Here is a 26,026-nt window from a genome sequence, read left to right as displayed (position 1 = left end):
ACCAGGCACCGCTCTTGTGAAACTACGCTTAAAGCTTCCCCGAAGAGACACGCACGACCACGATCACGACCACGACCACGCGCGCGCGCTGCACATGCAGTGGTGAGTGTCTAGCTTGACCGGCAAATCTGATTGCACATGATGATCGGAGTCACCAGTCACCATGCAGCAGTCATCCAGAGTTGCGTGACCGCGACCGCGTGCGCGTGCGCGAGCAAAGACGAAAAGCTTTCAGAACAGCCGGTGCATGTCAGCCATTATTGTGTAGCGGCGAGCTCATTCATGCATCCTCAGCAGTCAAGAGAGCTATATAGTCACTTGTACGTGCAAGAGGTGTGAAAAGGCGGCAAGGTGCTGGACTCAACTTTACTCACTGACTCGCAGTCAAGAGTCCTGCGCATGGGCGCTGCTCGTGACTCGGAGATTAGTTCCCGCGTTCTTGTGCGTGCGTGCGTGCGTGCGTGCGTGCGTGCGGGCGGGCGGACGAATCGACTCTCTTCTGACTTGAGCAAAGCGAGCGCGAGAGAGAAGAGCACATTTGCAATCTGAATGAAAATCCCGAGTCAAGGATCGTGAATGAATCGTATTGCAATGCGCGCGCGAGTAAGGAGCGCATTCAAAATTGCATCCGCACCGTAGGTGTTGAGTCACACAAGTCATCAGAGAAGAAGAGAAGAGAGTTGACGAGTCGAAATTTTGATGAGTGTGATGGGGATAGGAGCAGTCGCGAGTCACGTGAGTCTCGAACCTTCGTCAAGGCAAGCTTCGAGCACGGCTACCTGGACAACTTTTTTTTTGTCTTGACTCTCGTCCACTCGGCTGTGCGCAAGAAAATAAGACTCATCAATCTCGATTTAAATTCTTCACGTGATTCAATTCAAATTCTGATTCGAATCTTGAATGCTCACAAGCCGTTGCCACGTGATTGGCACCAGTCCTCCCCGCAACGGACAGTCAGCAAGCATACGTTAGTCAGCGCGGTCACAAAGAGTCAAGGCAGGATCACCCTACACGATGCTAATACCAATAATCACGCTTCTTGATTGCTTCGACACTCACGACTCCATTCAAATTTGAAGATCTTTTCCCTGCACAACAGCTCCTAATCTTCTTTCGCGCTTTGCTGTTCACCGCAGGCGTACAGTACACGTCTAGATTAGGCAACATCACCTTATGCGCGTGCTGATTCAGAAGAGGTGCGTGCGGCATGCATCCTTCATTCGAGCCCGCGCTACTAGATCAATCTATGCCGGCGACATCCATCCGTCCAGCGCAGTCGTGCGAGGCTAAATCGCGAACGCTTTGGACAGCTCACGCTCAGAATAATAAGCTGCTCAATGCGTGATGATGCAGATCAATGGGACAAGAGAGAACAAGGCGCGCCGTGCGGGCTGCAAAGCGAGACCCAGCAGAGAGGGCGTGCGTCGGACAGGTGCGAGTCTAAGTGAGTCAGTCCATGGCTTTTCACCGCCTTGGAGGAGGTGGAACGTGCTGTCAGCTCATCGCTCCTTGAACACCAACATGGACGAGAAGGTGTTCGCAATCACGTGAATCACGAATCGTGAATACAGACCCTTGCTTGCTTGCTCGCTCGCTCTTGACGTACATACACGTTCCGCCCAAGCGGGATCGAGAAGAGCAGGAAAAGACGGCGGCGGCATGCGTGGCTACAGCTATAGGCCTGATGAACACGTCACGTTGCCGCGTGTGCTGGCCGCCGCATGCAGCACGCGTTGCTTGCACGATCGAGTTTCCCCCAGCATGCAGCAGCGCCTAGCTGTTGCAAATATGCTATACGCGTGGGCGTGTCAAGGCCTGCGCCGCTCCGGCCTCCCGCGTGTATAGGTAGCTCTTCTGCTTCGCAAGGATCGGCCAGTCTCAGGCCGCCTTTTCATAGCGTGCCGTGCAGATGCATGCTGCTGAGCGCGCGTCGACAGCAGCAGCGGCATGTTTCCCTTCACAATTCACGCGTATCCACGCGCGACGTTCGTCTTTCACAGCGAGCGCGCCACAAGCCACACAGACAAGTCTGACGGCGGGTCAGGCTCGGGACGACGATGCAGAGGCACACACACTCACACTCTAGCTCACGTCATGTGCGTGTGTATATATACAGCTATGAAGAGCGCGAATCTGAGCCTCGCTTTCGCCCGGTCCGGTGTGGCAGCCATGCGATTCGCACCAGCTTCCAGCTTGACCGTGGTTTACGCGCTCATACGAGAAAGTGCAGGACGCAATTGGTGGCGAGTGGCAAATTCTTGTTCTAGGTATAGGTGAGGCGCAAAATACATGCCCTTCTGTGAGGCCGTACGTGTTGGGAGCCTTATTCACAGTGTGCTTCCCTGCCGCGATGAGCAAGACGTGGTGCAGCAAGTGAGCAGAGTTGCACGGGCTAAAGTGCGGGGAAAAGCTTCCGGCCGGCCAACGCGTGCTGGCTGCATGGCTGATGGCCTCGGCTTAATTGTGTTGGGGCGGCGCAAGGCGGAAGCAAATGCGAGTCGTGAGTGAAAGTGTGCGAACGTTAATTGGCTTGATTTGATCGCAAAAGGCCGCGGCCTCGCTTATGCTGGAATTAAGGACTCTGACTGTAAGCACATGTGCTCAGCAGATTGGATCGAGTCAGAGTAAAGGTCTCTCGCTCAGAGCATACATCATCGAAGCTGATCAAATTATTGCTGCAGACTTGAGGACAGCTCGAGCCGTTCAACACAGGTTCGCGCCATTCAAGATTGTCAATCACAGTCGTGAGTGCAACGGTCACCAGCGCTCGCGGCTGCATATACTCACTCTCCATGCAAATTACCTACAGCAGATGAGATCCCCAAGAACGCGCTGCGGGATTCGGCAGCACCTCTGCGCGCACGCGCTGCAAATGTGCCGATTCCGCGCATATATACTGTACTCTGCTGCCTGCTGATGCATGCGGTGTATGCTTTGTCGCGGTTGCAAGTCCCCCCCCGGCGGCTTCCTCTCCTCATGCTCCCCAATGCTGTTGAGAGAAGAGCAGGTAAAGCTGCCCCTGCATCTTGCCGCATCTGAGATTCAAGCGTCTTCTTCGCTCCGATGTGCATGCAGCAAGCAGCACGATAGCTGTGACCATGCTGACGGTGATTGGAGAATCGTGAGTGTGAGTGCATGGGTGTGTTCTTCTCAGTCACCGCTGACGAGTGCTCTCATGCGCTCCAAAGCGCCTTACCTTATTCGTGATGGTTTATATACGCACGGATCAACGTGCTGTGCGTGCGTTCGCTCCCATCACTCACTGCTCTTGCATGGGGGGCCGTGCCGCGCGCATGCCGTCAGAAAGTCGTGAGTGCGGGGTGCGGGGTAGGCCTTAGCGATGCGCCACTTTTGACTTTTGCAGATCGCCGCCTTCACTGCGTGTGCATTGCATTGCATTCGCGTTCAGGGGAACGTATAGAACAGGTCTTCTGCCTCTTTGCTGCTGCTGCTGATGCTTGGATCGGCACACCTCTTGACGAGGGCACAATGTGCAAAGCACCTGTTCATCGTCTTCCTGCCTATATATGCCTGGCCATCTTGCTCCGTACTCCTCCCAGCCAGACCTAATCGTCCGCTCACCACCGTCTGCTAGACACGACCGTTACTGCCCGTCTGGTGATCAAACGATTTCACACCGTCCTTGTTGACGAGCACACCGATCTTCGAGCCTCCTCTGCTCCCCAAACCGCAACACGTCATTCACGATTTGCAAGGCACTCGAAAGGAACACGTCGCATTGCATCACTGCGCAAGCACCATCCGTCATGAGCGCCATGGCAAGCAACCCACTGCCTTCGCTTCGAGCAGCTCTGGAGCCTCTGGGCAACATGTACATGTCTTCGAGCCTTCGGACACAAGGCTGGAACGGTTTCTCACTGAGCCTAGCTTCCCTGTCGAGCAGCACCAAGTCCATCGCTGCTCCGCTCCTACCGGCCGTCGGGCCAATCTCTGTTTCGAACATGGCACAAGCAGTCAGCTCGGCACCTCAACAATTTGCGCAGCTCTTGCAATCCATCTGGATCACCTGCTGCGCTTTCCCAGCCAATAGCGCCGCTCAATTCTCGCTCGCCGGATCCGCAAACACTCTGGCTTGGCTAGCTGCAAACACCGCTTCCATCATCATTGCCTTCTACATCTTCTGGCACATTCTCGAACCGCGCGTCAGCAAGATGCGAAGCGTCGAAGACTTTTTCTACTCTTGAAGCTGCAGCTGCTAGGTCCGATCATTGCCCCGCTCCTCTCTCTCCTCCACGACTGCTGGGTCGCCATTGTATCTGGCACGTGCGCTCAGCCAGATCCCAAGCTTCCAGCCCGGGGAATTCTTTTTCGTCTCAATGTCTCCTGCGGAGAGGCACAAGACCCGTCGTGGTCACGTCTCATCATCTGTCACCACGGGAAAAGGGGCAAGGTCCGGCGACAAGTCCTTGCTGCGCTCGCCACCCCTCTAGCGCGCCTTCTCGTCCAAGCCTTTGAACAATGTGCCGCATTCTGGCGCTCCTCGGGGCAGTGCGACAAACAACCTCTCGCATCTTTAAACATCCATTATTCGTCTTGCGCTCACGACTCTCGACATTCCAAATAATGATACGACGCTCTCCACACCGTCTGACAGTCAATTCGATCAGCAATCTGCATGATCATCACAGTACACGAATTTCTCACGCCCTCCGTCTCGCGCCTTGCTCTCCCCCTCCCCCGATCCAAATCTGGTCGGTCTCTTTGTCACTCATCTGTACAGATAGCCTCGCCATGCATAAGAAACAGACCGAAAGATTTCCTCGAACTCTATCATTGCATTGTTGATGTGCTCTGAGATGCAAGTAGGGAGCGTAATGTGGACACCGGTTGATCGCGGAGTGGGAGTGCCATCGCAGATGGCACGAGGTAAGCCAGCTTGAGAGTGTGAGGAAGTCAAGAAGGAGCGGAGCGTTCCAGCGCTTTGCGGTGGGCGTAATGCCTCAGTTCAGGTTGGGAAAGAGGTTGACGTCGGAGCGATTTGCAATGCCGATCCTTCGGTTCGTAGCCTTGTTGTCCGTAAAGGCAAACGAGACGATGTGGTTCTTGATGAAAGCAGTTCCAATGACAGCCAATTGTTCAGAACCTTCCTGAATGGTGGAGAAGCACATGTTTTCTCTTCCTCCCGTCTCTGAAGGGTCTATCGGACTGTTTGGCCAAAATACGAGATCTTCGGCAGGGATGGCAAACTGAGCTCCATCCAGATCCACCCAAAACGGAGGTGTCCTTTGCCCAGGAGGCAGTTGACGCTCGTATTCGACCAGCCCAGTGGCGCAGGGAACGAGCCATTTTGTGCCGAGCGAGGACTCGGCCGCATAGTACGATCCGGCAATCTGTGCATTGCCCAGCGCTGCGCTTCTGCTCGACAGGTACAGAATGGAAGAGCCAGTGTCCAGGATGAAGCGCTTGTTGTGATCATCGTCATTGAGGTGGTGGTCGCCCATGCGCAGCCCGGCTCCGTGTGCACCCCAGTAGTACGTGCTAGTGGAATCGATCCACTTCATTTCCCCGTCCATGTTGGGTTGTTTGACATCTCCAAACGTGTATTGGCCTCCGCCTCCTTTACCTGTCCTGCGGTCCGCCTTGAGCAAATTGGCGGTGAGGACCGGGTACGCCAGGGTCCCATCCCGCGTCATCTTCTCGAAGGGCGTGACCCAACCTCCACGCGTAGGGCTGAGAGCGCCCGGACTGAAGCCTAGCAAACCTTCCATCTTCCTCGACGCACGCTGCTGACCATTGACGGCGAGCGCAAGGCCAATGGTCGAGTCCGGCACATTGACAGAAGGATTCCCAATTCGCATCGTGTCGATGCCCAGGTACCCATCGGTTCCTGAGCCGCCAGCGTAGGATGTGCTCCACCACTGGCCTTGTACGCCGGATGCCGCACGGATGGGCCGGCCCTTAGTAGAGAGGGTGCGGTTGGAGAATGTGGAGGATGCGGCTGGATCGAAGTAGTGGTGACTCTTGCCGTAGCAGCACGACGGCGAGTACTAAGAACACCAGGAGAAGCGGGAATTCAGCTCTTTCCGCTCTCCTTATCAAGTAAGCTATGTCATCGAGCCGAGACGCACCATCCAAGAGTCGGCTGAGCCAGTGTCGACGACCATCTTGATGGGTTGTGAGGGTGAACCAACGCCGACTTCGATCAGCCACTGATCAACAGGAGTGCGGTCGACATTCGGTCAGCATCAAGATGACCCGTGAGACAAGAACTTCGCCTTTACAACTCACTTCGTTGTCCCTCTGAGTGTTGGACGCCCGGGCTATGCTCAAGCCAAGACCCTCATCGCCCACCCACCGGCGATTCTCGCCCCTTTTGGTGATGTCGCCGTCCGATGTTCCTTGTGCTCTGGCCTGCAAACGATCGTTGTAAGAGCGTGAGTGCAAGTGAGATGGTTTGGCTGCCCTCTTCTGCACGCCGGTGGGGATGTCGAAGTCCTTGTCGATCTCTGACTCCATCTTGGCCATTTCTTGCGAGGCCCGCTCCAGTACGTCGGTGAGAAAGGGCGGATGAAGGATACGATGAGCCATGACCGACATGTGGTGCTTGCCGTGATGCTTGACGGGGTCGTGAAAGACTTGTGCTTGCCATTGCGACGTCGATTGTGTCGTATCTTCGCCATTGGCGCTGCGGAAGGAGAGTGAGAGCGAAAGCAGCAGGGCTACGAGGACATTGTGACGCAGCATCCTTGTGTGTGAGGCCAGAACCGAGGAAATGTGAGGAAAACGAGACAGTTCAAATAGTGCTGTTTGGCCAGACGATGGTTCGATGCTGAGCGGCGGCAGCACCTTGCCAGAATTGATGGGGCTCAGAGCAAAAGGAATTACACCGAAGCTCCGGCTTTTATGTCTGATGCGCTGTTATCGAAATTGTTGCGAGGAGGAAAGGATTGGTGGCGTGGCCGGAAGCTGAGGTTGCATGCTGAGGCGGGAATAGACACCGAGGTACGACGCTGTTGCTGGATGAGGTGACCTGCGCAGAACAAAGAGCGGTTGCGAGCATGCTGTCTCCTTCATCAATTTGGGTATACTGCGTGATACGGTTGTAGGGTGGCAACCCTACAGTGAGCGAATCCGAATATATGCGCACATTGTTGAATCTATTTGGTGCAGTCTCCCGCTCAGCCCGGGGTCCAAGGTAGTGTGTCTACAAGGTTGGAGTGCGGAAAGGTCGCGGCGGGCGAGCTGAGCCTGTCGGTCAACACTATCCGCAAGGCTTGGCGCTTTCATGTCTCATCTCAGCGCATAGAGTCAGCAGCACTGCAACGGTATCTGCCATTTTGCGACTCCGTTTGGACATTCGGAGAGGCGAGCGGCGCTTCGACATGAGCCTTGGTCGGAAGGGAGTCTCATGGAATGCGGAGACATCATGGCGATCCATTGGCATGTTAGCGCACCAACTCTTAGCCTCCCACCCCCCCTGAGATCGTCTTAGCTGTTGCATTCCGAGATTGTCATCTGTACAGTGGCGGAGGCTGCGCGGCGATTCTGAATCTCATGGCACATTTTCGGAACCCGCTTCGCGTCACAGCTCGCCAGCTGAAGGATGAGTGTATGAGTGCCGAGCGGAGGTGAATTTGCAGCTCGGCCAGCCCGGCCACAATGAATGGTGCTGGATGATCGAGGTATGTCTAGACGTGAAGTTCAGGTGAGCAACGAACGCCGTGCCGCCTGTAACGGTCGTGAATCAAGCGCCGGCAGGCAGGTACGACCCCTTGCGGTAGCCTGATTTCCGCGCGGACTCGCCTCGATCGCTCTGTGTCGCAACAGCCTATAATTTGAATAACAGCGTCATGCAAGCCCCTTAATTGAACATTTTCAAATCGAGTTCTGCTTGAACGCGTAGAGCAGCAGGCTGAGGATGATTTAATTTTGAATTAGCTTCACTAAGCGAGGGATTAGATAGTCAAGTCTCAAAGATGTGAAGTGTACCCTAGGATCATATCCTCTGATTGGAGTCCTTTTTTGTTGATGGCTTGACTCAGACCTTCGGCTCCGCTTCCTGAGGACGGAGAATTTACAATCACGTGAATGTTCAATGACTCCGACATCCAAATCACGGCCCAAGCTTCACGCATGCGCAGGTGGGCAATCACGAAGGTTGATTCGGAATCACTCACGACTGACCTCAACAGATTCGCCAGATTGGACACCTAAGACCCAAGTCCGAGAGTGGGACACTCCGAACGCTAAATCAAGAGTCTTTCGTTCAAGGAATCACATCTACACGCGGTATTCTTGAGATCTGGACATGGCGTTGGCTCGAGCGGCTAGCGATGTGTTGAGTCATCATGCAACATTCCAGAAATGATCCCTGAGGGAGAGCTTTCTGTTGGACACTACTGCACGCAATTACTGGACAATCCTCAACACTCGCACTCACAGCCACGACGATGCCATTCGCAAGGTCTGAACTCGATCGATGAAGCTCAATAAGCGCTCATGAAAATTTGTCGTAGCAGGTCTGATCAAGGGTCGTAAAGCGACGTTAAGAAAAGGAGAATCCCGCGGTATGCATTGGAAGCTGGGCTGCGATACGAAGGGTAGCTTGTAGGAACCTAGATGCGGATTCTGCGTTGCTCGGTAGCCCTGGACGACTATTTGCGCTTTGCAGCTACTTTGCTAGCAGCTTTTTGCAGGTCAGGCGAGGTCTGATCATCGCCAGAGTAGGCATCCTTGAGCATAGATAGACGGGTATTGTCGCCGATGCCCTTGCCAAGGCCGTTGATGACGTGATTGACCCCCGTTCCGGCCTTTCCAGCAAAGCGCACGATGGAGACGTGTCGCACAAGGACCACCTTGATGGCATAAGCCTCATCAGAGACCGGCTGCTCGACTGCGGTATAGCTGACCACACCCTCGCCGCCGTTGACGAAGACGGCGTAGATACCCAGCCCAGTAGCGAAGTGGGATTTGACGCTGGGAGCAACTTTGTAGGATGCATAGCCCGGAACGCGCGAATGGGACCAGACAGCGTTGTTGGGCGGGTCGTATGGAAATTCGCTCTGAGCACAGTAAGAAGCAAATTCTGGCTTAGTGATCACAAATGCATGCTCTTGCAGCGGAAAGGCCGCTCACCTGGTAGAAGAACACCTGTCCACGTTCACCGTTCCAAACCGTTTGATACTGCTGAAAGTGTTCAACAAAGAGCCCGTAGATGGTGACATCATCTGCTTCGACGAGCAGACCAACGGCAGCCTGATTATCGTACCAACCGACACCTTCACCGTGATCGGCTCGCCAAATCCAGGTGTTGTCGACAATTGTGTCGCGAGCATTGATGGTCATGCAGGTTGTTGCGCGGCCCAAGCCAGCACCGCCGACGCGGCAGAAAATGTCGTGAAGAACGATTGGGTTGTGCGAGTGGCAAAGGGCGGATTTGGCGTCCCCTACCGTGATGAGGTTGGCAGAGTTGCGGAAGCCAGCGTCCAGCAGCAATCCAGACACTGTCACGCCATCGACATCAGATATAGTCACAGCGGCCGTGCCATTTTCGGGTCTGAGGGTGGCGAGTCCGATGCCAAGCAGAATGGTGTTTGGCTGCGTGACAGCAAGCGCTTGGTCGAGCGGGTATACGCCAGGACTAAAGACGATCGACTTGCCAGAGTCCAGAGCAGCGTTGATGGTCGAGGCAGTGTCCTTGAGCGGGGAGGCGATGTAGAAGCTAGAGAGGTCGAGCACCACATCAGCAGGAGGGGAATCGCATCCGGCGTCCTGCGACTCGACCCAGCTAGGTCCAACGCTGCTGAGCTTTAGTTGTGGCACGACGATCTGCAGGGTCCCCTTTTCGTTGACGATGGGATACGGCTTCTCGCGCAGCACAGGAGTGCGCTTGATCGTGGAGAAGGGCTTGGCGGGCCAGTCTTCCGGTGGAGCGCCTTCATCTCCAACAAAGACTTGAGCGTAAGACCCGCCTGTCCAGCTTCCCATGCTGGTGTTACGAGTGATGAACTGCTGTTGTGTGCCATTGTCGATGTTACCCGAGACTTTGCAATCGGCGATGAAGCCTCCGCTGGACCAACCACCATGGTCAGACAGGACCACATTGCCCTGGACGCTAATGCGACGGAAGAACGTGGCTGCGAAAGATGGACAGGCAGATGACCACGTCAGAACAGACAGGGGGGCAGCACGCAAATAGCGCTTTGGGCGGCGCACCTTGCGACACAGCCCACACTAGGATCTTTTGATCCTCTTCGATGGTCGGAATGACTGTGAGATTCTCGGCGCCTCTCCAAAAGTTCAAGGTGGCATTGCTGTTCTCCATCCAGTCGGCTTTGACCCGGACAGCGCCTTCGATGATGGTATCTTCAGGGAAGCGACCCAGACCGTGTACAGTGGTGTAGTAGCCGATCTTCACATCACTGTGCGTAAGTGCGGCGAGGGACATCAGCATTCGGGCCGTGTGACGAGCGCGCGCAAGCGATCTGAGGACGTACAGCTGATATTTGCCGGGCATGAAGAGAAGAACGAAGCGGTCTGAGCCAAATTGATTGGTCTCCTGGGCGCTGAACACCTCATCCACCTGGGCTTGAATGTCGGACATCGACTGATCGGGAGAGAAGATGTACTGCAAGGACGGTGGCCAGAGCGCAGCTGGTGAGGAGGCGTAGGCGACGGAGAAGGCGTCGACAACAGCTACTCACGACACGGCTGCCGAACTCTGTCGGGATCTGTGCGTCGGCCTGCTTGATTTCGGCAGCTGGCGTCATCTGGCGCTTCACCTCGCCTTGCTTGCCGGCTTCTTTCTTTGAGAGGCCATCTGGCGTGATCTCCGAGCTGAGGCTCAACTTAGCCACGGCCAGATCGAGGGACTGCGCACCATTGGCTTCGTCCCCGGGGCGCTGACAAGTGAGGACGTCATGGTCAGACAGGATGTCGCTCGGGTGCCAAAGCGTGGCACATTTCCAAATGACTCACAGGTGTGGATGGCGCAGAGCTGGACTTGCCATCCTTCTTGCTGTTACTAAGCGTCCTCAAACGAATGTGGTCCAGGAACGTCTTGGAGGATGGCTTCTGCTGCGGCTTCGGCTTGGTGGCTGCAGCGTCCGCCTGCGTCGAAGGAGAATCAGGCTCGCCTGGAAATGGCAGCTTTGTGGCCGGTGAGATCACGCTGAGACGATGAGGCTTGACCATTGCGCAAGATGTATGCTTTCAGGGCTGGATTTGGAGGAGAGGCAGGCTGTCGGGCTGGCGTTTCGTAAAGCGTGAGAGGTCGTTAGATGAGAGCAAGACGTGGTCGACTAGATCTTGATCATGAAGCGGGTGCAGGAGAGAATCTTCATATCCCTTGGCATGACTTGCGTCCTCCCAGCTTGCCAAGCTCGTCATCAAGAGCACTATGTGAGTCTGACTCCTGACAAATGGCTTGATGAGGTGCGACTCAAGACTCGGTCCGCGTCCACGATGTGAGCAATCACAATACCCGCCCAGTCAGAAGAGTCAAGAGTATATATATATTCACATTCAAGATTATTTAAAGGGGAATGGCGAAGCCATGCAGGGGTGGATCCACTGTGACTCTTGACTTGAAAAATCACGGGGTCGCACGGGCCGCTCGCTCTACACGTATGCACATGAGTAATTCGAGCTAATTGTACGGTGTAGGGCCGCCCGCCGTTGACGACCCAAGCTCGAAGGAAACATCGACGGGGTGCCGAAGCATTTACACATTGCAGTTCCCTCATATACACTGTGTGACTGCGTGTCAGAACCCGCACTTGCTCAACCGCACACAAAGCCTTCAGTCGGCGCTTTGTCCATTCACAATTCGCGATATTTGTGATTGATTGTCGGTACACCATCAACCTTCCGCGACCGCTCGTTCGATACGCGCAGCCGCGGCGCGGACCGAGGCCGAATCCATGCAAGATCTCGCCCGCACTGTGACTTTTGTGCACGATCTAAGCGCAGCAGGTGAGAGTGATCGAGGCAGCCATGCATCTATTTATTCTGCTGTACGTGCAACCGGCGGTAGAACGTACGTAGCTTTGTCGTCGAGACGTTCGTGATTCTGCATCCGCACCCAGGATCTCTGGACGGCGAGAAGAGGTGTGCCTATAGCTGTTCGTGATGGTGGCGTGAGGAGGACCTCATTTGCGAGAGGGGCCTCTCTTCCCATAGCTGAGCAAGTCGCGAGTCGCCATGCAGGCGTTGAGTCTCAGCTCGTCCGCCTGCCTCTGCATGCTCGTGAGCAGCAGCTCGTTGCGCCATTCACAACGTGAGCGAGCGGGATGCAATTCTTGATTAGCAGCAGCAGCATGCACGATGCACCCCGCATCCTTAATTGGGACCAACAGACCCCGCCCGGAGCAGCAGGAGCTGCGCCTGGAAGGGTCCAAGCCGCAAGCTATATATAGGCAGAAGAGTCAGAGTATGAATACACCGTGCAGTAATAATAGGGGCGCTCACAAAATAACCTGCGCAGCAGAATTAATGAGCTCACTATGTGAATGGTGGAATCCAAATGAAGACCGCGCACAACAAGGTAAAGCTGTATCGGAAAGCTCTCCTGTACGAGTGCTCAGCGCTATCAGCGTGGACGGCCCGCGTGGATGTATACTCGCACTTCGGCCGCCGTGTCTCGGGACGACTTCAGACATGGTGGGCAGTCTTGTCCCTTAAGTAAAGCCCAGCAAGCCTCTGCATACTTCTCCGCACACGAGGTAGACATGGCGGTGTCCCAATGAAAGAGCTTGAAAGGAGGTTCATTGGAACACAAAACGTGAGATGCCCGGATCATTCGTGGCAAAAGAAGTACACATGGAGAGATAGAGAGAGAAAGTAGTGGTACACAGGCGCCGAGACAGGTTATGATGGGTGACACGATCGAGTTCAAACTGACAGCTTGCCTCCCGAAAAGACAGATTGACACTTTATGCGCTACCGCATCTGATCCGGGGCGGCAAATGATCTGCGGAGCTCCACGACGCGATATCTCATAATGTGAGTATCGCTAGCCACGTAGAGGCTTTCTCCTGCCCCGCCAAAGGAAGAATGGTCCGCTCAGCGGTCGCTCCGAGGCTCAGCTCTCCCTAGCAGCCACTCACCTTTGGAGTCCCAGGTAAGCCCAGCGATGGTCTTGTTTCGGTCCTGTGGCCGGAGGATCAAAGCGCACGTTTAGCTGAGGCCAAGCGCAGGCATCACTTGGCTAATCCCTCACCCTTTGTCTACGCGACTCTGCAGTGGGCCAGATCACGCTCGAGCCCGGCCCAAAACCGCTATATGCTCTCACAATGGGCAATGCTTCCTCCCAAGCGTCTCTGAGACTTGTGGTCTGCAAGGCGACGCCGCCTCCTAAGAGCTCGGTACGACCCCCGGCTCTAGAGGAGCGCACAAGATTGGATGCTGCACTCGCAGAAGTCCTAGAGCCCCGAGACCAAAGCGGAGCAGAAGTGGTGCTTTCTGCACCTATCACCATATCACCGCGCGGGTTGCTCGACTGAGAAGATGCGGCTGCTGCGCTGCGCCGAGGTGACCGCTCTGATTCTGGACGGGCCGAAGGCGTAGCGACAGAAATTCGTTGGGTGCCCTTGAACGTTGTGGTCTCGACGACATGAAAGTAGTTTTCGTGTTCAGTGTAAGCCAGCAGATCACCCCGCGGGCTCCACTTCACCACCCTTGCCGCGCCCGGGCCAATCTGAGCATCTTGAGAAGTGTACAGCTGTGCTTCGCAGCGATTGGACCGCACGTCCCAGATGCTGATGACACCGTCTTGACTAGCGACCGCGCTGTTGAGCCATCGGGTCATACAGGTCAGCACTCGTGCGACGTAGCATCTTCTTTGCTAGCACTCACAACTTCATTCCGTCGGGACTCCAGGTGGTGGAAAATGACGCGTCTGTGCTCGCTGCCACCATGCAGAGGCATGCGACTCTCGATCAGGCCATTGACTCTCGGGACCGGGCTAAATTCGACTCACCCATCAAAGTTTTGATGTGATCGAAAGTGCCCGAAGTTGACATGTGATAGAGGAACACCTCTGCGGTGTCTCCGACAGCGACAAGCGTGCGCCCGTCTGGACTCAGCGAAGAGTGATTGATGGCTGTAGGAAACGAGACCGTTCGAACTCTGCCACAATGATGGAGAAGTAAGCGCAAGGAACACCAGGCGAGGCGCCGTACAGATGGGTCGAGATGAGGAAAAAGGCTTACCTGGTCAGTCCTGGCAGTCCAGTGTCTATCCGACTGCTGGAGCCCGCGCCAGGACGCAGTCGGAAACAGCGCAGGGTCTGATCATTGTTCGACACGAAGAGCACTGCGCCCCCGCTGTTTGGCGTGGGTTGCATCTCATGCCCCTCCACCCTCGCGCTGACTTCAGTCTCATTTTCGATCTCATCCTCGAGATCATCTTCCTCGTCGTCTTCATCGACTTGATCATCGTCTTCTGCGCTCACACTCTCGTCCGAAAGGATGCGACGAGCGCTAGAAAGAGGTGCAATCCCTTCCTCCCCCGCACGACTTCCGCCAGCCCGCGATTCGCGCCGCCTCGACAATTCGTGCATCGTGAACCCATAGGCTGCCGCCGCATCTTCGTCTCGCGCGAGCTCGGTGTCTAACGCGTGCCGTGAGAACAGACTGCTGGGCGCTCTGCGCTGCTCTTGTCTTTGGGAGGGATGAAGGGGATTGTGGCCGCTTTGCCCGATGGCTTCTGCTCTGCCAGACGTGATTTCTGAGCTCGAGGAACCACGTGAGAGGACAGTGGGAGGTGCAATGAAGATGCTATTGTTGATGCTGCGACCAGTAGGCGTGCATAGCCGCCAAAGTGGTGTTCCAGAGCTGGAACCAGGCAAGACACGACTATGCTGAGATTGAGTCGAGCCGAGCAGGGCAGACGAAGGCGAAGACCTAGATGACTCTGCTGCTGCTGGAGAGACGCTGAGGGTGGAGCTAGGCGTTTCTCCTTGCAAACATTGCGTGTTGGCCGCTCGGGTCGACAATGGCAGTGGTCGCAAGGCGAGCTCGGAGTGTTGTCCGCCAGCAGCCATGATGCCCGACCCGGTCCGCAGGCATACAGCAGGAAAGTCCAGCGCTGCAAGAGTGGTCGGCGGCTTCAATGTCGAAAAGTCGGCGATGCACACATTCTCGGCGCTGACTGCTCCGCAAAGGATAAAATATGAGGGATCAGACCGGCTATACTGCATCGAGAGCAGCTGACCTTGAGCTCCACTGAGCTTCAACCACTCACGGTAGATTACAGTGTCATCATCGGATCCCAATTGTACCACGTCTCGAAGCTGCGAGTGATGAGCATCCACCCTAGCAGCTATGATGTCCGGAGAAGCTGAGTTTAGTAGCTCTCGCTGACTGAGGTGCAAAGGTGCGTAATCACGATTTGAAGAGTGAGCATTGATAGAGCAGCCGACAAGCTCATGGCAGAAAGGCTGGCGCGCGCCCATTGACATCAAAGTACCGCACAGCTTGGGAGGCAACTCACTGCGAAGCTCCTTGTCCGGTCATGGCAGGAGAGCGGCGTGACGGCCTTGATGATGATGCACAGATGATGATAGCAAACTCGACAGAACGCTCGACGTCCGAAACGCGAAGCCAGCAACACGATTGCCGCTCGCGAATCTGACGAGTGTGTGACTTTTGACTTTTGACTGTTGTTGTGAGTCTGAGTGGAACATGCTACGAACCCGAAGCCGGTGCTGTTGCGCACACACAACAGCATATACAGTCACGAGTCGTGAGTACGGTACACGCGTGCATGCATGCTGCTGCTGTTGGATGCGCGTGCATGCTCCACACCCTGCCGGTGCACAGACGCGCAGCTGCACAATAACAGGCAGACGAGTGCAGCGCCGCTGATTGAGCGGGCATCGCAGCCCTGCTGTGCAGCGTGACGCGAGGTTTCAGGTTGCGAGTTTGAGGCGTGCGTTACACATCAGCATGGCCAACGATCTGCACACGTGACACACACTGGCCTGGGTTTGGCGCGTTCGCTGTTCTAGCTGTTGTGACTCACACTCACGACTTTGACTACCTTTTATACAACAGTCATCAGAGTCACAACAGTTTTGAGTCAGATTTTGATTGACTATACTGCGCACTCGATCATCATGTGACTCGATATTCCATTCCAAAAATCACATCGTCGTTGCCTCGACAGTCACAGCAGTCTGATTTGAATCTCGACATTAAAACGTGCTACTTGTCCAAGGCTGCGCGTGCGATTTTGACAATTCCGAAAAGCCTCGGAATTGCGTCGAGGAAGAAACAAGGTGTATGTATGCCGGATGCTGGACAACAGGAATGATCACGAAGCTTAATGATTTGGCCTGCCTGACTCGGCTTGGCCCCGAAGCTCTTGGCTGCATGCATCCCTCAATCCCTCGCTCCCCTCTCACGACTGCCATGCATAACGCTTGCCAAGACACTCACGACTCGCCAGGACGTGATGAGGACCAGATTTGAGGTGAGCAAGCCACACGTCACGTGCGCTACCGAGAATGCTGCATGTTCCTGATCCCATGGTCCGCGTCAGCAGGACGATCGAGCAGACGTGTTGAGCGTGGGAAGCCGCATTCACATTGTGATTCGTGAGTGATATTCAAGCAGCATCGAGGCATCAGATGCTTGATCCACACTGCCTCGAGGTGCGCTTCAGAAAGGAGCACATGGTCACTCGGCTTCGCGGCCATCCGAATGGCTCTGCGCGCTGCTCCGAACGATTTTGTGCCTTTTCACCACCATGTCTTAGAAGTCAGAATCAAGGCTCGCCTGGAGCTCGCAATCATCTCCTTTATCGAGCCCAACTCAGCTGCACAGCAGTAGCTCACCAACCTGGCTTTGGCTAGCGCTCACGCCGCCAAGCGACAGGCGGTCATCATGCTTCGGTGGCCCAGCCGGCCTCTGCTCTCACAGGCGACCAGTCCGGCTGAACGCTCGACATCCGACCATTCAGCTGCGATGCCATCCTCTCTAGATGGTCACGGCATCTTCGCCATCATCGTATTCGCAGCAGTCTCGCTGATCTGCATTCAGCCTCTGCGCCTTCCGCTGCCTCATCTTTTCCCTCGCTTGGCGAGGTCCATGCACAGCAAGCTATTCGGCGGTCAGGGTAAAGAAGAGCGACTGCACGGGCTCAGACCAGCTCCTTCATTCTCGGATCAGATTGCTGCTGCGCGGCAGTCGGGCGAGGCGCCATCTGACCCAAGTAGCCAGAAAGAGACACGAGAGCCCGATGCTCGGTATACGCCTCCCGCAACGCCAGCACAAGCTTCGGCTGCAGCTCCCAAACGCTCCTACCTGACCCTCAATCATGTCTGGACGCCAGCTCTCGGCATACTGCTCTTGCTGGCCACAACGACGATAGGTGGGGAGCAGGTACGAGCTGGAATAGTCGGGGAAGAAGGCGTAGAGCCGTACGACGTGTTGGCGCTGTTCATCTCTCTAGCATACATCGCCATCAGTCTAGACGCTACCGGCCTCTTGCGCTACTTGGCCTTTCTAGTCTGCACCAAAGCCGGTTCCAAAGGATTCAGATTGTACCTCTTGCTGTACTTTTTCTTTTGGACAGCCGGCGTGCTGGTCGGCAACGATCCGGTCATCTTGAGCGGTACTGCTTTCCTAGTCTACTTTACTCGCGTAGCCGGAATTGCTCCTCCTTCAGCTTGGATCTGGTCGCAATTCGTAGCTGCAAATATTTCCTCTGCCGTGCTGGTCTCCTCAAATCCGACCAACTTGGTCATCGCAACAGGGTTCGGAATCGACTTTCCCACGTATACGGCTTATATGGTGCTGCCGGCGCTAGCTTCGGCTCTTGCCGCTCTCGGAGCCATGCTACTCTTCTTTCGCAACAAGCCCGGAAAGGCGGTAGCGAAGACAGAGCGTGCATCACCAGCAGACAGCTCGGCTCTGTCTCGCGGGGGAGTCTCTGCCGTCGTTGGCTGGGCAAAATCTCTCACGAGGAGAAGGAACAAGAGCAGCTTCAAGGCTGATCTGGCGCCTTCTGACCGGAGCGCAGAGAACGGAATGCAAGAAGAAACGCAGTCGTCGGAAAGGTCTCCTCCCATCTTTTACATTCCACCTACCATCATTGCTCCAGATGTTGATGCGCGTGCCGCCTTGGTGGACAGGAACGGCGCCATATTCAACACGATTATCATGACTGCCACGCTCGGTACGCTGGTGGGTACGAGCGTCGCAGGAGGGGTGCACGTGTACATGGTAGCTGTTCCTGGTGCAGTCGTCTGCTTTTTGAGAGATTTGGCATACGACTTTTTGACCTCGAGAAAGTTTCGCAAAGCGAAAGAGGCGACTCGTGCCAATGCAGCCAGCAGTGAAAACGGCATAGAGATGACGGCAGTGTCGAGACCTGAGCCTGCAAGGACAGCCGATTCCATCGCTCTTCAAGATGGGACGATGTCTGTACAGCCGACACGCTTGGACAGTCCTGGCCAGGCTACGCCATCACGAGGCACAAAACAAAAAATTCCGCCCTTGGGACGTCTACTACTTCATCTCGAAGCAGTAGCAGAGGCTTATCCGACCGTGACGACCGTGCTCCGTCGTCTGCCTTGTTCTCTCTTGCCATTCGCCTTTGGAATGTTCATCCTGGTTCAGGCACTTGCTCATGTGGGCTTCATTAACATCATGGCCGCCGGGCTCGGAAAGGTGTGTGCGCATGGTAGCACAGCCACCGCCTTCTTCATCTCTTTCCTTGGTGTCATTCTTTGCAACGTGAGTCGCCTTGCCCACGAGTCCATACGAGGAAAGACTCTTCGGGTCCAATAGCTGCGCTTTTTGAATCCGTGCTTACACAACTTGTACTCTACGTCTTTCTGTTTCCCTTGCTTTTGTTTGTTTTTTGGGCCGATGATCTGGCAGTTTGGAGGCACAAATATCGGTGGGACGATTCTTCTGACCAAAGCGCTCCAAACCGATTCTTTTCGTTCCAAATTACCATTGCAGGACTCTGCCCTCATCCTCAAGACCGGCATCTATTCGATTGCTTTCGGTAGCAATGTGGGAGCGCTGGGAGGCACCTTTGCAGCTAGTCTGGCCGGTCTGCTATGGAGACAAGGTCTGCAACAAGGTGGTGTTCACGTCACGCAGAAACAATTTGCTCTTTGGTGCGCCGTCGTCATCGTGCCAGCTACCGTAGCTGGCGTGGCCGTCATCTTGGCCGAGACGACGCATTTCACGGTCGGCGATTGAATCACGAATGTAGCGCAATGGAAAGACCGAGAGTGCGTGTAGAGATGCAAGTCTGCCTCCTTACCTCTTACGTTCCTGCGCGCAAACCCCCATCTGACGCAAGGACAGGTAGTACAGAGCGCTCACTCGGCATCAATCAATTCACGCGATGCAAAGTTTCACAAATCGCTTTCGCAGAAGGAGTCGTCTAGGATGGGAAATATACTGTTGAGCGAGTCACACAAGAATGGGGAAGAGCTTGGGGAAAGGGGGGGCGGGGCCATGTACCCGAGCCGTACAACGTGACAAGGACACGCTCACCAATCAAGACGCGCAGAGAGACTGCTCTGAAGATTATCCAAGCTGCTTTCACAAGAGTAGGCGCGTTGGGTCGAGGGAGGAACAGAGCGTGAAGCAAGAATCGGCACCGAGCTCGTCGAGCTCGGGGCGGGCAACGCGAGACGGGAAGAGAAGCTGGATATCTGTCGCACGTGTAGGGCGTGAAGTTAGGACACTAGCAGCAGACCGTGTGGAACGTCTGGCAGAAATTGTGACCACAGTGGTATATGGGAAAAATTTGAAGTCGAAAATATGAGCGGACAGAATGGCCTATCGATCGTCCACTACGTCTGGCAAGGCAGCCTCAAGCACCCGTGGTTGCGACCGGTCTAGCGATGCTCTGAGGTCCTGCCGAGGGGTCCGCAGTCCTAGTCGCGCTGTTCGTCCTCGAAGGCTGCGTGGAAGGTGCATTTGAGCTGCTCGAAGTCTGCGCCTGAGAGCGCGGCTCTGCAGGCTGCGGGTAAGGCGCGCTGCTGGTGGCCGTCGGAGGCTGACTTGTAGGAGACGCATGGCTCGCAGAATTGTCTTGAAGAGCTTGCGCAGCTTGCGCTGCGTGCTCAGTAGCCCGCCTCTGCGCTTCCTGCAGGGCTTTCGGATCCAGATGAACGCCAGCTTGAGGTGAGGAGGCGTAGCTCGAAGTCAAAGAAGTCGATATAGGCTTGAGAGCGTCCAACGCATCTTGGTCGTCGTCACCAAGCGAGAGGGGCGCGTTGACGTCTCCAGTCATTGGCACATCAGCATCCGGTCCAAACATTGCTTGCCTCCTCGCCAATTCGAATTCGCCTTCTACCAGAATTCCTTCGAGCCATTCGTGGTCGAGCAAATCCTTTCCTGAAGCTCGCTTGTCCGGATGAAGCTTGAGCATAGGCAGCAAGAACGATGACAACTTGTTGGCGTCCTCGAAAGGCATCAAGTACTTCTCCTGCAGTACCGAAATCAGCGGCCAGAATCGCAGCTTGTGAATGTGCCGCAATTCGCCCCTCCTGTTGAACAGGTCTGCACTGTATTTGCCCGAGAAGGCTAGTGACTTCGGAAAGTCGCCGAGCAATTCAATTACCTGAGCAATGTGATCGTCGTCCTTGTTGTACTTTGAACCAGCCGCCGGGTCAAAGAGATAATCTCCAGTGAGCAGCTCAAAGAACTGATGAGAGAGTGTAATCGGGTCGTGGTCAGCCTCTGATCTCGGATCATGCCTAGAACCGGTACGCACCATACAGCCAGCACTCCACATGTCTGCACTTGGACCCCACTTGGCCCCAATGATGACTTCCGGACACCGGTATTGGCGCGTCTGGATATCGTTTGTAAAATGATGATCCGTCCAGCAAGCATTGCCCAAATCAGCGATCTTCACAGTGATCCGCTCGAGCGTGGTGGGGTCATAAGGTGGAGGAGGGGGCAAAGTGTTGGGATCTCCAGCGGCGACAGCGGGTGGGTGATAGCCGTCCTCCTCGCCTCTCCTCGTATCGGCCGAAGTCGCAGGGGTTGAATCAGGATCCTTGGCTTCGGGAGCTGGCGCATCGGTCGACATTGCCGATGTGGATGACGAAGAGCTGGACGATGATTGCGGGACAGTCGCGCTTTCGGTCGCAGAGCCGCCGACTGTTGACTTTTCCCCGCTCGCCTTGCCGAGACCGGGCGCTTGCTGGGACAAAAGGGAAGGCCCGTGGCTATGTGGGTGTGCAACGCTGCGGTGCGGAAATGTAGGTGCATTCACGCCGCTCGGTGATTGAGGCCCCGAGGTGCTCATCTGGCTCATGCTTCTCGCAATCGAGTCTGCGCTTTGTGCTTGCTCTTGCGGAGCTGTCGAAGTGCTGTCTGCAGATCGCGGGCCCAAGCTATCCTGGCTCTTGGCTCCGAACTCGCTGCCACTTGCCTTTTCTATCCGCGACATGCCGAAAGCCCACTTATCAAACATTGGGCTTGAGCCGAGGCTCGAGCTAGGGCTGGGAAGCGGTTGACTGCCTGTGATAAAGATGCCGTCTCTTCGGGGCGTCTGCATACCTCCTCTGCCTTGACTTGGAGGCACGCCGACCAGCTTTGTGGGGACTGCGGCGGGATTTGTGCGCAACTCGGCTTGCACCACCGACTCCACATCGTCGATGCAAATCAGTACGTTCTCCGGCTTGAGATCGGTGTGAATGATGCCGCATTCCCGATGCATATAATCCAGTCCCAGCAAGACCTGCTTGGCGATTTGCTTGACAATGTGAGGTGGCACACCGCGATGCTGATAGCGCTTGATAAGTCCGAGCAAATTTTCACCAAGGACTTCAAACACCATGCACACGTGAGAACCATTTGGACCTTTGTGCTTGAAGTGGTCTAAAAGAGAGACGCAGTGTCTGCGACCTGCATGAGTCTTGTTGGCTGCGACCAAGCGCTGCAACAATTTGATTTCGTCCAAAGCAGTTTCGGTGTAGTGCGGCGCGGATTTGACTACCTTCAAAGCGACGTGCCGATTGGCTCTGTGGGATGAATTCTTTGAATGAGCACCTGACAAGTGTGGCGGACTCGGCAGCTGGATCTTGAAGCACTCACTTGCTATCTCTGGCGAGCCAGACTGTCGAAAAATGTCCCCACCCGAGCTTGCGCACGATGAGATACCTATCCTCGCTAAAAGTGTCGCCAACGTGGACAGGGTGGTAGCCTCCCTTGCAATAGTCCTCCAAGTCCTCCTCGTCCTCTGTCATGACGCTACCAGAGTCTGCGTTACTATCCTGACCAGCAGAAGTGCTCATTGCGTCTGTCTGGGTGGTAGACGGCGATGCGCCAGCTTCTGATTGCACCGCATTGGCAGGTGCCTTGCTAGACCCGGAAGGTCCAGGAACTGCCAGTCCTGACATGTTGCCCGAGGCAGATGTGGGAGACTGACCGGGCGTAGTGGTTGAAACCTCTACGTTGGAGTAGGTGAAGGTGGTGCTCGTATGGGCCTGCTGTGCCGTCATAGGCAGCAATTGCACAGAGCTGAGCATGTCGTACACGCAGCAAGCGGGCAGGACGAATGTCCGCAGAATTCGAGAGCGGGACGCGCGCGATTTGTCAGTCGGAGGTGTTGGCGAAGAGATGAGATCGGCGGATGTTGTGAATGGTGAAGGAAGGGCAGGGTGATGGCATGTCAGTGACCACTCGTCAAGCGTAGACACAATGTTGGGCGCCGCCGCGTGAGCTCCGAAACCGAACGCTGACACACGCGGGGCTGCTGTGGACGGGAGTAGAGCCGACATGCGCAAGCGCACACGGACCACGCCGAGGTGCGACCTTTGGCCTTGCTGTGACCCGAAAGCACACGCACACTGCCAAGGTCGTCGTCCTGTCAGGTGCGACGGGATCTGGCCATCGTTGCAATACTGAAGTGCCACCAACTTGACTTAGGCGGCCAGTCTGTGATTGACACAGGTGGCAAAACAGAAGCTCCATTCGACGACGGGACTCTCTGGACTCCCCGAGAGCATGGCCGAGCAGGTGGCGCGTGCCGTTCGCAGAAAAGACGGATCGACGTCCCCCTCCCTCACCCGCATCTCTGCGCTCCTCTTGCTACACGCACATTGGCAATCTAGGTCTCGTGATTGGAACGACGCCGGCGCGCGAGCCATCGAGAGTGGAGGACGGCAGCTATGCAGCATGACCAGGCTCGACTTGGTAAATCCTTTGCATGGGCGTCTCGAGAGAAGTCGAAGTCCTGTGCGCCGCACCAACCGCAACGATAAACCAATTCCACGTAGTTCTCCGAGCCACCGCAGATCGTGCCAGGCTACAATGGCGCCCCCTCCCACGATGGACGACGAGGTCTCAACTCACCTTCGATATGATGGCGCCAAGCCTCTCGTACGGCTCCGCTCTGCGTGGCTTGATGGCTGGCTACTTGCGTGGAGGGTGGATATGCGGGGGACTGAAACGTCGATGCTCAGAGAGACTGATCAGTGATCGAAGGGAGCCGACAATGATTCGGGTGGTGTTTTGAAATGATGTGTGGAGTATCGAGCGCGCGGTAAGGTCGTGTGCCGCGGTGTATGTGAGTTTTATATGGGTCGCTCGATCGGCGCAGTGCTGGGCGCGCGCACGCTGTGGAGGGGCTAGCTGCCACTGCTGCCGTTGATAGCGCGTCGCGTGAATTCGGATCCTGACTGCTTGTACGGCACACAATTTTACCTCAGCGTATACTACGAGTCTCGACTGCAGAAAATCGTGTCTCGAGATGCCTGTAATGCTGCTGTGTGAATGACGTGCAAGATGGGGAGTGGGATAGGAGAATTTGTCGTAAAGATGATGAGTGAAGAGGTGTTTCGAAGTGTAAGTGTGACTTGCGAGTGACGTCGCTGCACGGTGCATTGCAGTCAGCAGTCAAGTCACAAGTGGTACCGTAGCGCACAGCAGCTATGCAAGTCGCTGATTCGGTCCATCGTCGGGTTCGATCTGACCTTGGCTCGTGTACTCGCCCTCGAGTGTGACTGCGTGAGTACTGCAACGTACCTGGCCGCTGCGTCTGGGTCCTTCGGGTCTTGCATTCGAAGCTGCTGCTGATGCATGCCATGGCCTGCTTCTGATGATGCTGCTGCTGCTTCTGCTGACGCCTGATGCCTGACGGCTGACGGCTGGTGCCCGCGCGCTGATGATGGGTTATTGCTCGATTCGGATTGGATTGGACGCCGCGTGTGCGGTAGCGAGGGCTGGTTGGGCAGTGAGTGAGTGTGCGCCTTGATGTGAAGCTCGGATGCTGTGCCCTCGCCCTCGCTTTCTACGCAATTATTGACCGAGCGTGTCTTTTGAGTGTCTCGTGAGATTGCGCTATGCGCGTGTGCGCGTTGCACACGATAGGCAGCATTCGTGATTCGGGCAGGACAGCTGTGCTGCAAAGGCATCTGTCTATAGCGCATGCGGAGCGATCCTCAGGCCGTGCGCCTGCAGCGCATATACGTCTGCGTTCGTGCATCCAAGACAGATTCGGCGCCTGTGGACCCGCATATATTGATCTTGATCCAGAGCTCCCAGTCGTGCGACTTGTCTTCTGCCTGACTCAATCGCTGATGTCGCAGTCAGGCCTGATGGCGCAGCTAGATGTGCTGGTCACTCCAAAGCCGACACCAGCTTGTTCCCGTGCCGCTATAAACACAGAGATCAACCTCACCAACGCTCACGACTCCCACCAGCATTTCCTCGGAGTCCTGTACGTGATTCCCGTTGGTGCAAATCTGAGTTCGACGTACGGGACGGTGTCGCGCCCTTGCAAGCCAGTTCGAAACGTGAGTTTGCAGCTCCGATTCAGCGTTCATGTGTGTAACAAGTATACTCATGAGTTTGTACAGCGTGATCAGAGTCTAGATAAGAGTGTGGAAGGGGATGTGCTGCGGACGAAGGGAGGCGAGAGCTCGGCCACGGGAAATCGTGGGTGTATCGCAGGCAGCAAGCAGCAGCATGCACAAGCAGCTGACTGCAAAGCTGCAGACAGAAGAGATTCTCCTCTGCAGCATACACAGTCACCATGAAGCAGTCACACACTCGATTATCACCGACTGCAGCTGAGCTGTGCGTGTTGCAGCGCTACCATAGCAACTCTTACGAAACTTCGTTTTGAAGAGGCTTCGGACGTGAAAGAGACTGCACCCGGGCCGAGTCGCGCCCTGGGAGTGAGCCACGAGATCTCCTTCTGCGTCTCGCTTCCTCACGCGTCCTCCCGCTGGTCAGCGTGTCCACCTCGCACGAGCCTTTCGAAGGGTAATTCCGGATCTCGGCGAAGCTGCTGTTATTGAAGATGTAGCAAACATGCCAAGCTCGATGCCCGCCTGCTCACAATTATTGAATACACACACAACAGCATGCACCCTTCAACAGAGCTAAGGCGCACCAGTCGACCGGTTCGGCGTGCCTGCTGCTGAGGGCCGAAGCATGCACAGTAAGCCTCACAGCGTGACTGCTTCGAGTGCACGAAGCAGGCACTGCATGCTGGTGATACGCCCGCGACCAGCGGGGGGAAGTACGGTACCTACAACAGTCGTGAGTGGAGTCACAGTGGAGTTTGACGCACGGACTCACGGATTGAGTGAGGGACGAGCATTCAGCTTTCCGCTAACTCTGACTGCATTATTGCCATGCACAACGGCCGAAGGTGCTGCAAGTGGCCTGCATAGGATGCGACCTGAGAGCCTAGACACACTTTGCATGGAGTGACAGCGAACCTCGCAGATGGAGCCCATTCACTCTGATTTCTGACTATAAATTCGGCCATATCTTCGTGAGGCTCCAGCCGGTGCTTCCGATGTCTCGATCGTGCCGTGCGAGAGCGTGTCCCAGCCCAACGCTGAACGCAGTCTTGAGTCAAGAGTCATCAAGAGTGTGAGAAAGCCGAGTCAAGACCGTTCCTTGTACCGGCACGTGTTTTATGCCCTGATCACCAGGGCAGACCTTGTCACACGCATTCATCAGATTGTAAATCTCGATTACTGACCCACGCGTCACGGCCAAGTGTGGCTTTGGCAATCTTGAATATGAATGGGAGAGAGCGCTGATGTGCGTGATTAGACAGGTGAGAA

The 26,026-nt window shown here is 55.5% G+C and overlaps 7 protein-coding genes across 7 annotated transcripts; 3 read left to right on the top strand and 4 right to left on the bottom strand.

The window, feature by feature from the left end:
- The first annotated feature begins 3,668 nt into the window (after positions 1-3,668).
- IE81DRAFT_9631 (hypothetical protein) lies at positions 3,669-4,342 on the top strand. Its single transcript, XM_025517790.1, has one exon. It carries the CDS (start codon positions 3,768-3,770, stop codon positions 4,203-4,205), a length of 438 nt encoding a protein of 145 aa, XP_025371684.1. The 5' UTR covers positions 3,669-3,767; the 3' UTR covers positions 4,206-4,342.
- Positions 4,343-4,961: 619 nt separating this feature from the next.
- IE81DRAFT_286989 (acid protease) lies at positions 4,962-6,477 on the bottom strand (the record flags this gene model as incomplete). The annotated part of the gene is made up of 3 exons (XM_025511698.1): positions 4,962-6,008; positions 6,090-6,170; positions 6,250-6,477. The coding sequence occupies 3 exons, from the start codon at positions 6,475-6,477 to the stop codon at positions 4,962-4,964; spliced, it is 1,356 nt and encodes a 451-aa protein (XP_025371683.1).
- Positions 6,478-8,400: 1,923 nt separating this feature from the next.
- On the bottom strand, positions 8,401-11,460 carry IE81DRAFT_339966 (hypothetical protein). Its single transcript, XM_025515594.1, has 6 exons — positions 10,939-11,460; positions 10,665-10,862; positions 10,458-10,588; positions 10,177-10,382; positions 9,097-10,097; positions 8,401-9,023 (listed from the first exon to the last, which is right to left on the bottom strand). Exons 1-6 carry the CDS (start codon positions 11,152-11,154, stop codon positions 8,616-8,618), a joined length of 2,160 nt encoding a protein of 719 aa, XP_025371682.1. The 5' UTR covers positions 11,155-11,460; the 3' UTR covers positions 8,401-8,615.
- Positions 11,461-12,712: 1,252 nt separating this feature from the next.
- On the bottom strand, positions 12,713-15,655 carry IE81DRAFT_321135 (WD40 repeat-like protein). Its single transcript, XM_025513246.1, has 8 exons — positions 15,454-15,655; positions 15,205-15,323; positions 14,172-15,111; positions 13,940-14,088; positions 13,816-13,867; positions 13,181-13,748; positions 13,068-13,110; positions 12,713-12,995 (listed from the first exon to the last, which is right to left on the bottom strand). The coding sequence occupies exons 1-8, from the start codon at positions 15,474-15,476 to the stop codon at positions 12,901-12,903; spliced, it is 1,989 nt and encodes a 662-aa protein (XP_025371681.1). The 5' UTR covers positions 15,477-15,655; the 3' UTR covers positions 12,713-12,900.
- Positions 15,656-16,928: 1,273 nt separating this feature from the next.
- IE81DRAFT_345507 (hypothetical protein) lies at positions 16,929-19,178 on the top strand (the record flags this gene model as incomplete). The annotated part of the gene is made up of 2 exons (XM_025515923.1): positions 16,929-18,701; positions 18,849-19,178. 2 exons carry the CDS (start codon positions 16,929-16,931, stop codon positions 19,176-19,178), a joined length of 2,103 nt encoding a protein of 700 aa, XP_025371680.1.
- Positions 19,179-19,800: 622 nt separating this feature from the next.
- IE81DRAFT_333678 (kinase-like protein) lies at positions 19,801-22,444 on the bottom strand (the record flags this gene model as incomplete). The annotated part of the gene is made up of 3 exons (XM_025515381.1): positions 19,801-20,637; positions 20,707-21,964; positions 22,038-22,444. The coding sequence occupies 3 exons, from the start codon at positions 22,442-22,444 to the stop codon at positions 19,801-19,803; spliced, it is 2,502 nt and encodes an 833-aa protein (XP_025371679.1).
- Positions 22,445-22,836: 392 nt separating this feature from the next.
- Positions 22,837-23,536, top strand: IE81DRAFT_9473 (hypothetical protein). The gene has a single exon (XM_025517772.1). It carries the CDS (start codon positions 22,950-22,952, stop codon positions 23,421-23,423), a length of 474 nt encoding a protein of 157 aa, XP_025371678.1. The 5' UTR covers positions 22,837-22,949; the 3' UTR covers positions 23,424-23,536.
- Positions 23,537-26,026: the final 2,490 nt, after the last annotated feature.

Source organism: Ceraceosorus guamensis (assembly GCF_003144195.1).
Source record: "Ceraceosorus guamensis strain MCA 4658 unplaced genomic scaffold IE81scaffold_10, whole genome shotgun sequence".
NCBI classification, from domain to species: Eukaryota; Fungi; Basidiomycota; class Exobasidiomycetes; order Ceraceosorales; family Ceraceosoraceae; genus Ceraceosorus; species Ceraceosorus guamensis.
This window is presented reverse-complemented; position numbering and strand designations above follow the sequence as displayed.

Bases quoted from the DNA above. Each gene is read 5' to 3' on its own strand.
- IE81DRAFT_339966 (XM_025515594.1), bottom strand. From the start codon at position 11,154: ATGGTCAAGCCTCATCGTCTCAGCGTGATCTCACCGGCCACAAAGCTG. The intron at 10,863-10,938 runs GTGAGTCATTTG...CTCACTTGTCAG, and splicing joins GCTCTGCGCCATCCACACCT to CGCCCCGGGGACGAAGCCAA. The intron at 9,024-9,096 runs GTGAGCGGCCTT...TACTGTGCTCAG, and splicing joins GACAGGTGTTCTTCTACCAG to AGCGAATTTCCATACGACCC.
- IE81DRAFT_321135 (XM_025513246.1), bottom strand. From the start codon at position 15,476: ATGACCGGACAAGGAGCTTCGCA. The intron at 13,111-13,180 runs GTGAGGGATTAG...CTCCGGCCACAG, and splicing joins CAGAGTCGCGTAGACAAAGG to GACCGAAACAAGACCATCGC. The intron at 12,996-13,067 runs GTGAGTGGCTGC...TTGGCGGGGCAG, and splicing joins GCTTACCTGGGACTCCAAAG to GAGAAAGCCTCTACGTGGCT.
- IE81DRAFT_9473 (XM_025517772.1), top strand. From the start codon at position 22,950: ATGGCCGAGCAGGTGGCGCGTGCCGTTCGCAGAAAAGACGGATCGACG.
- IE81DRAFT_9631 (XM_025517790.1), top strand. From the start codon at position 3,768: ATGAGCGCCATGGCAAGCAACCCACTGCCTTCGCTTCGAGCAGCTCTG.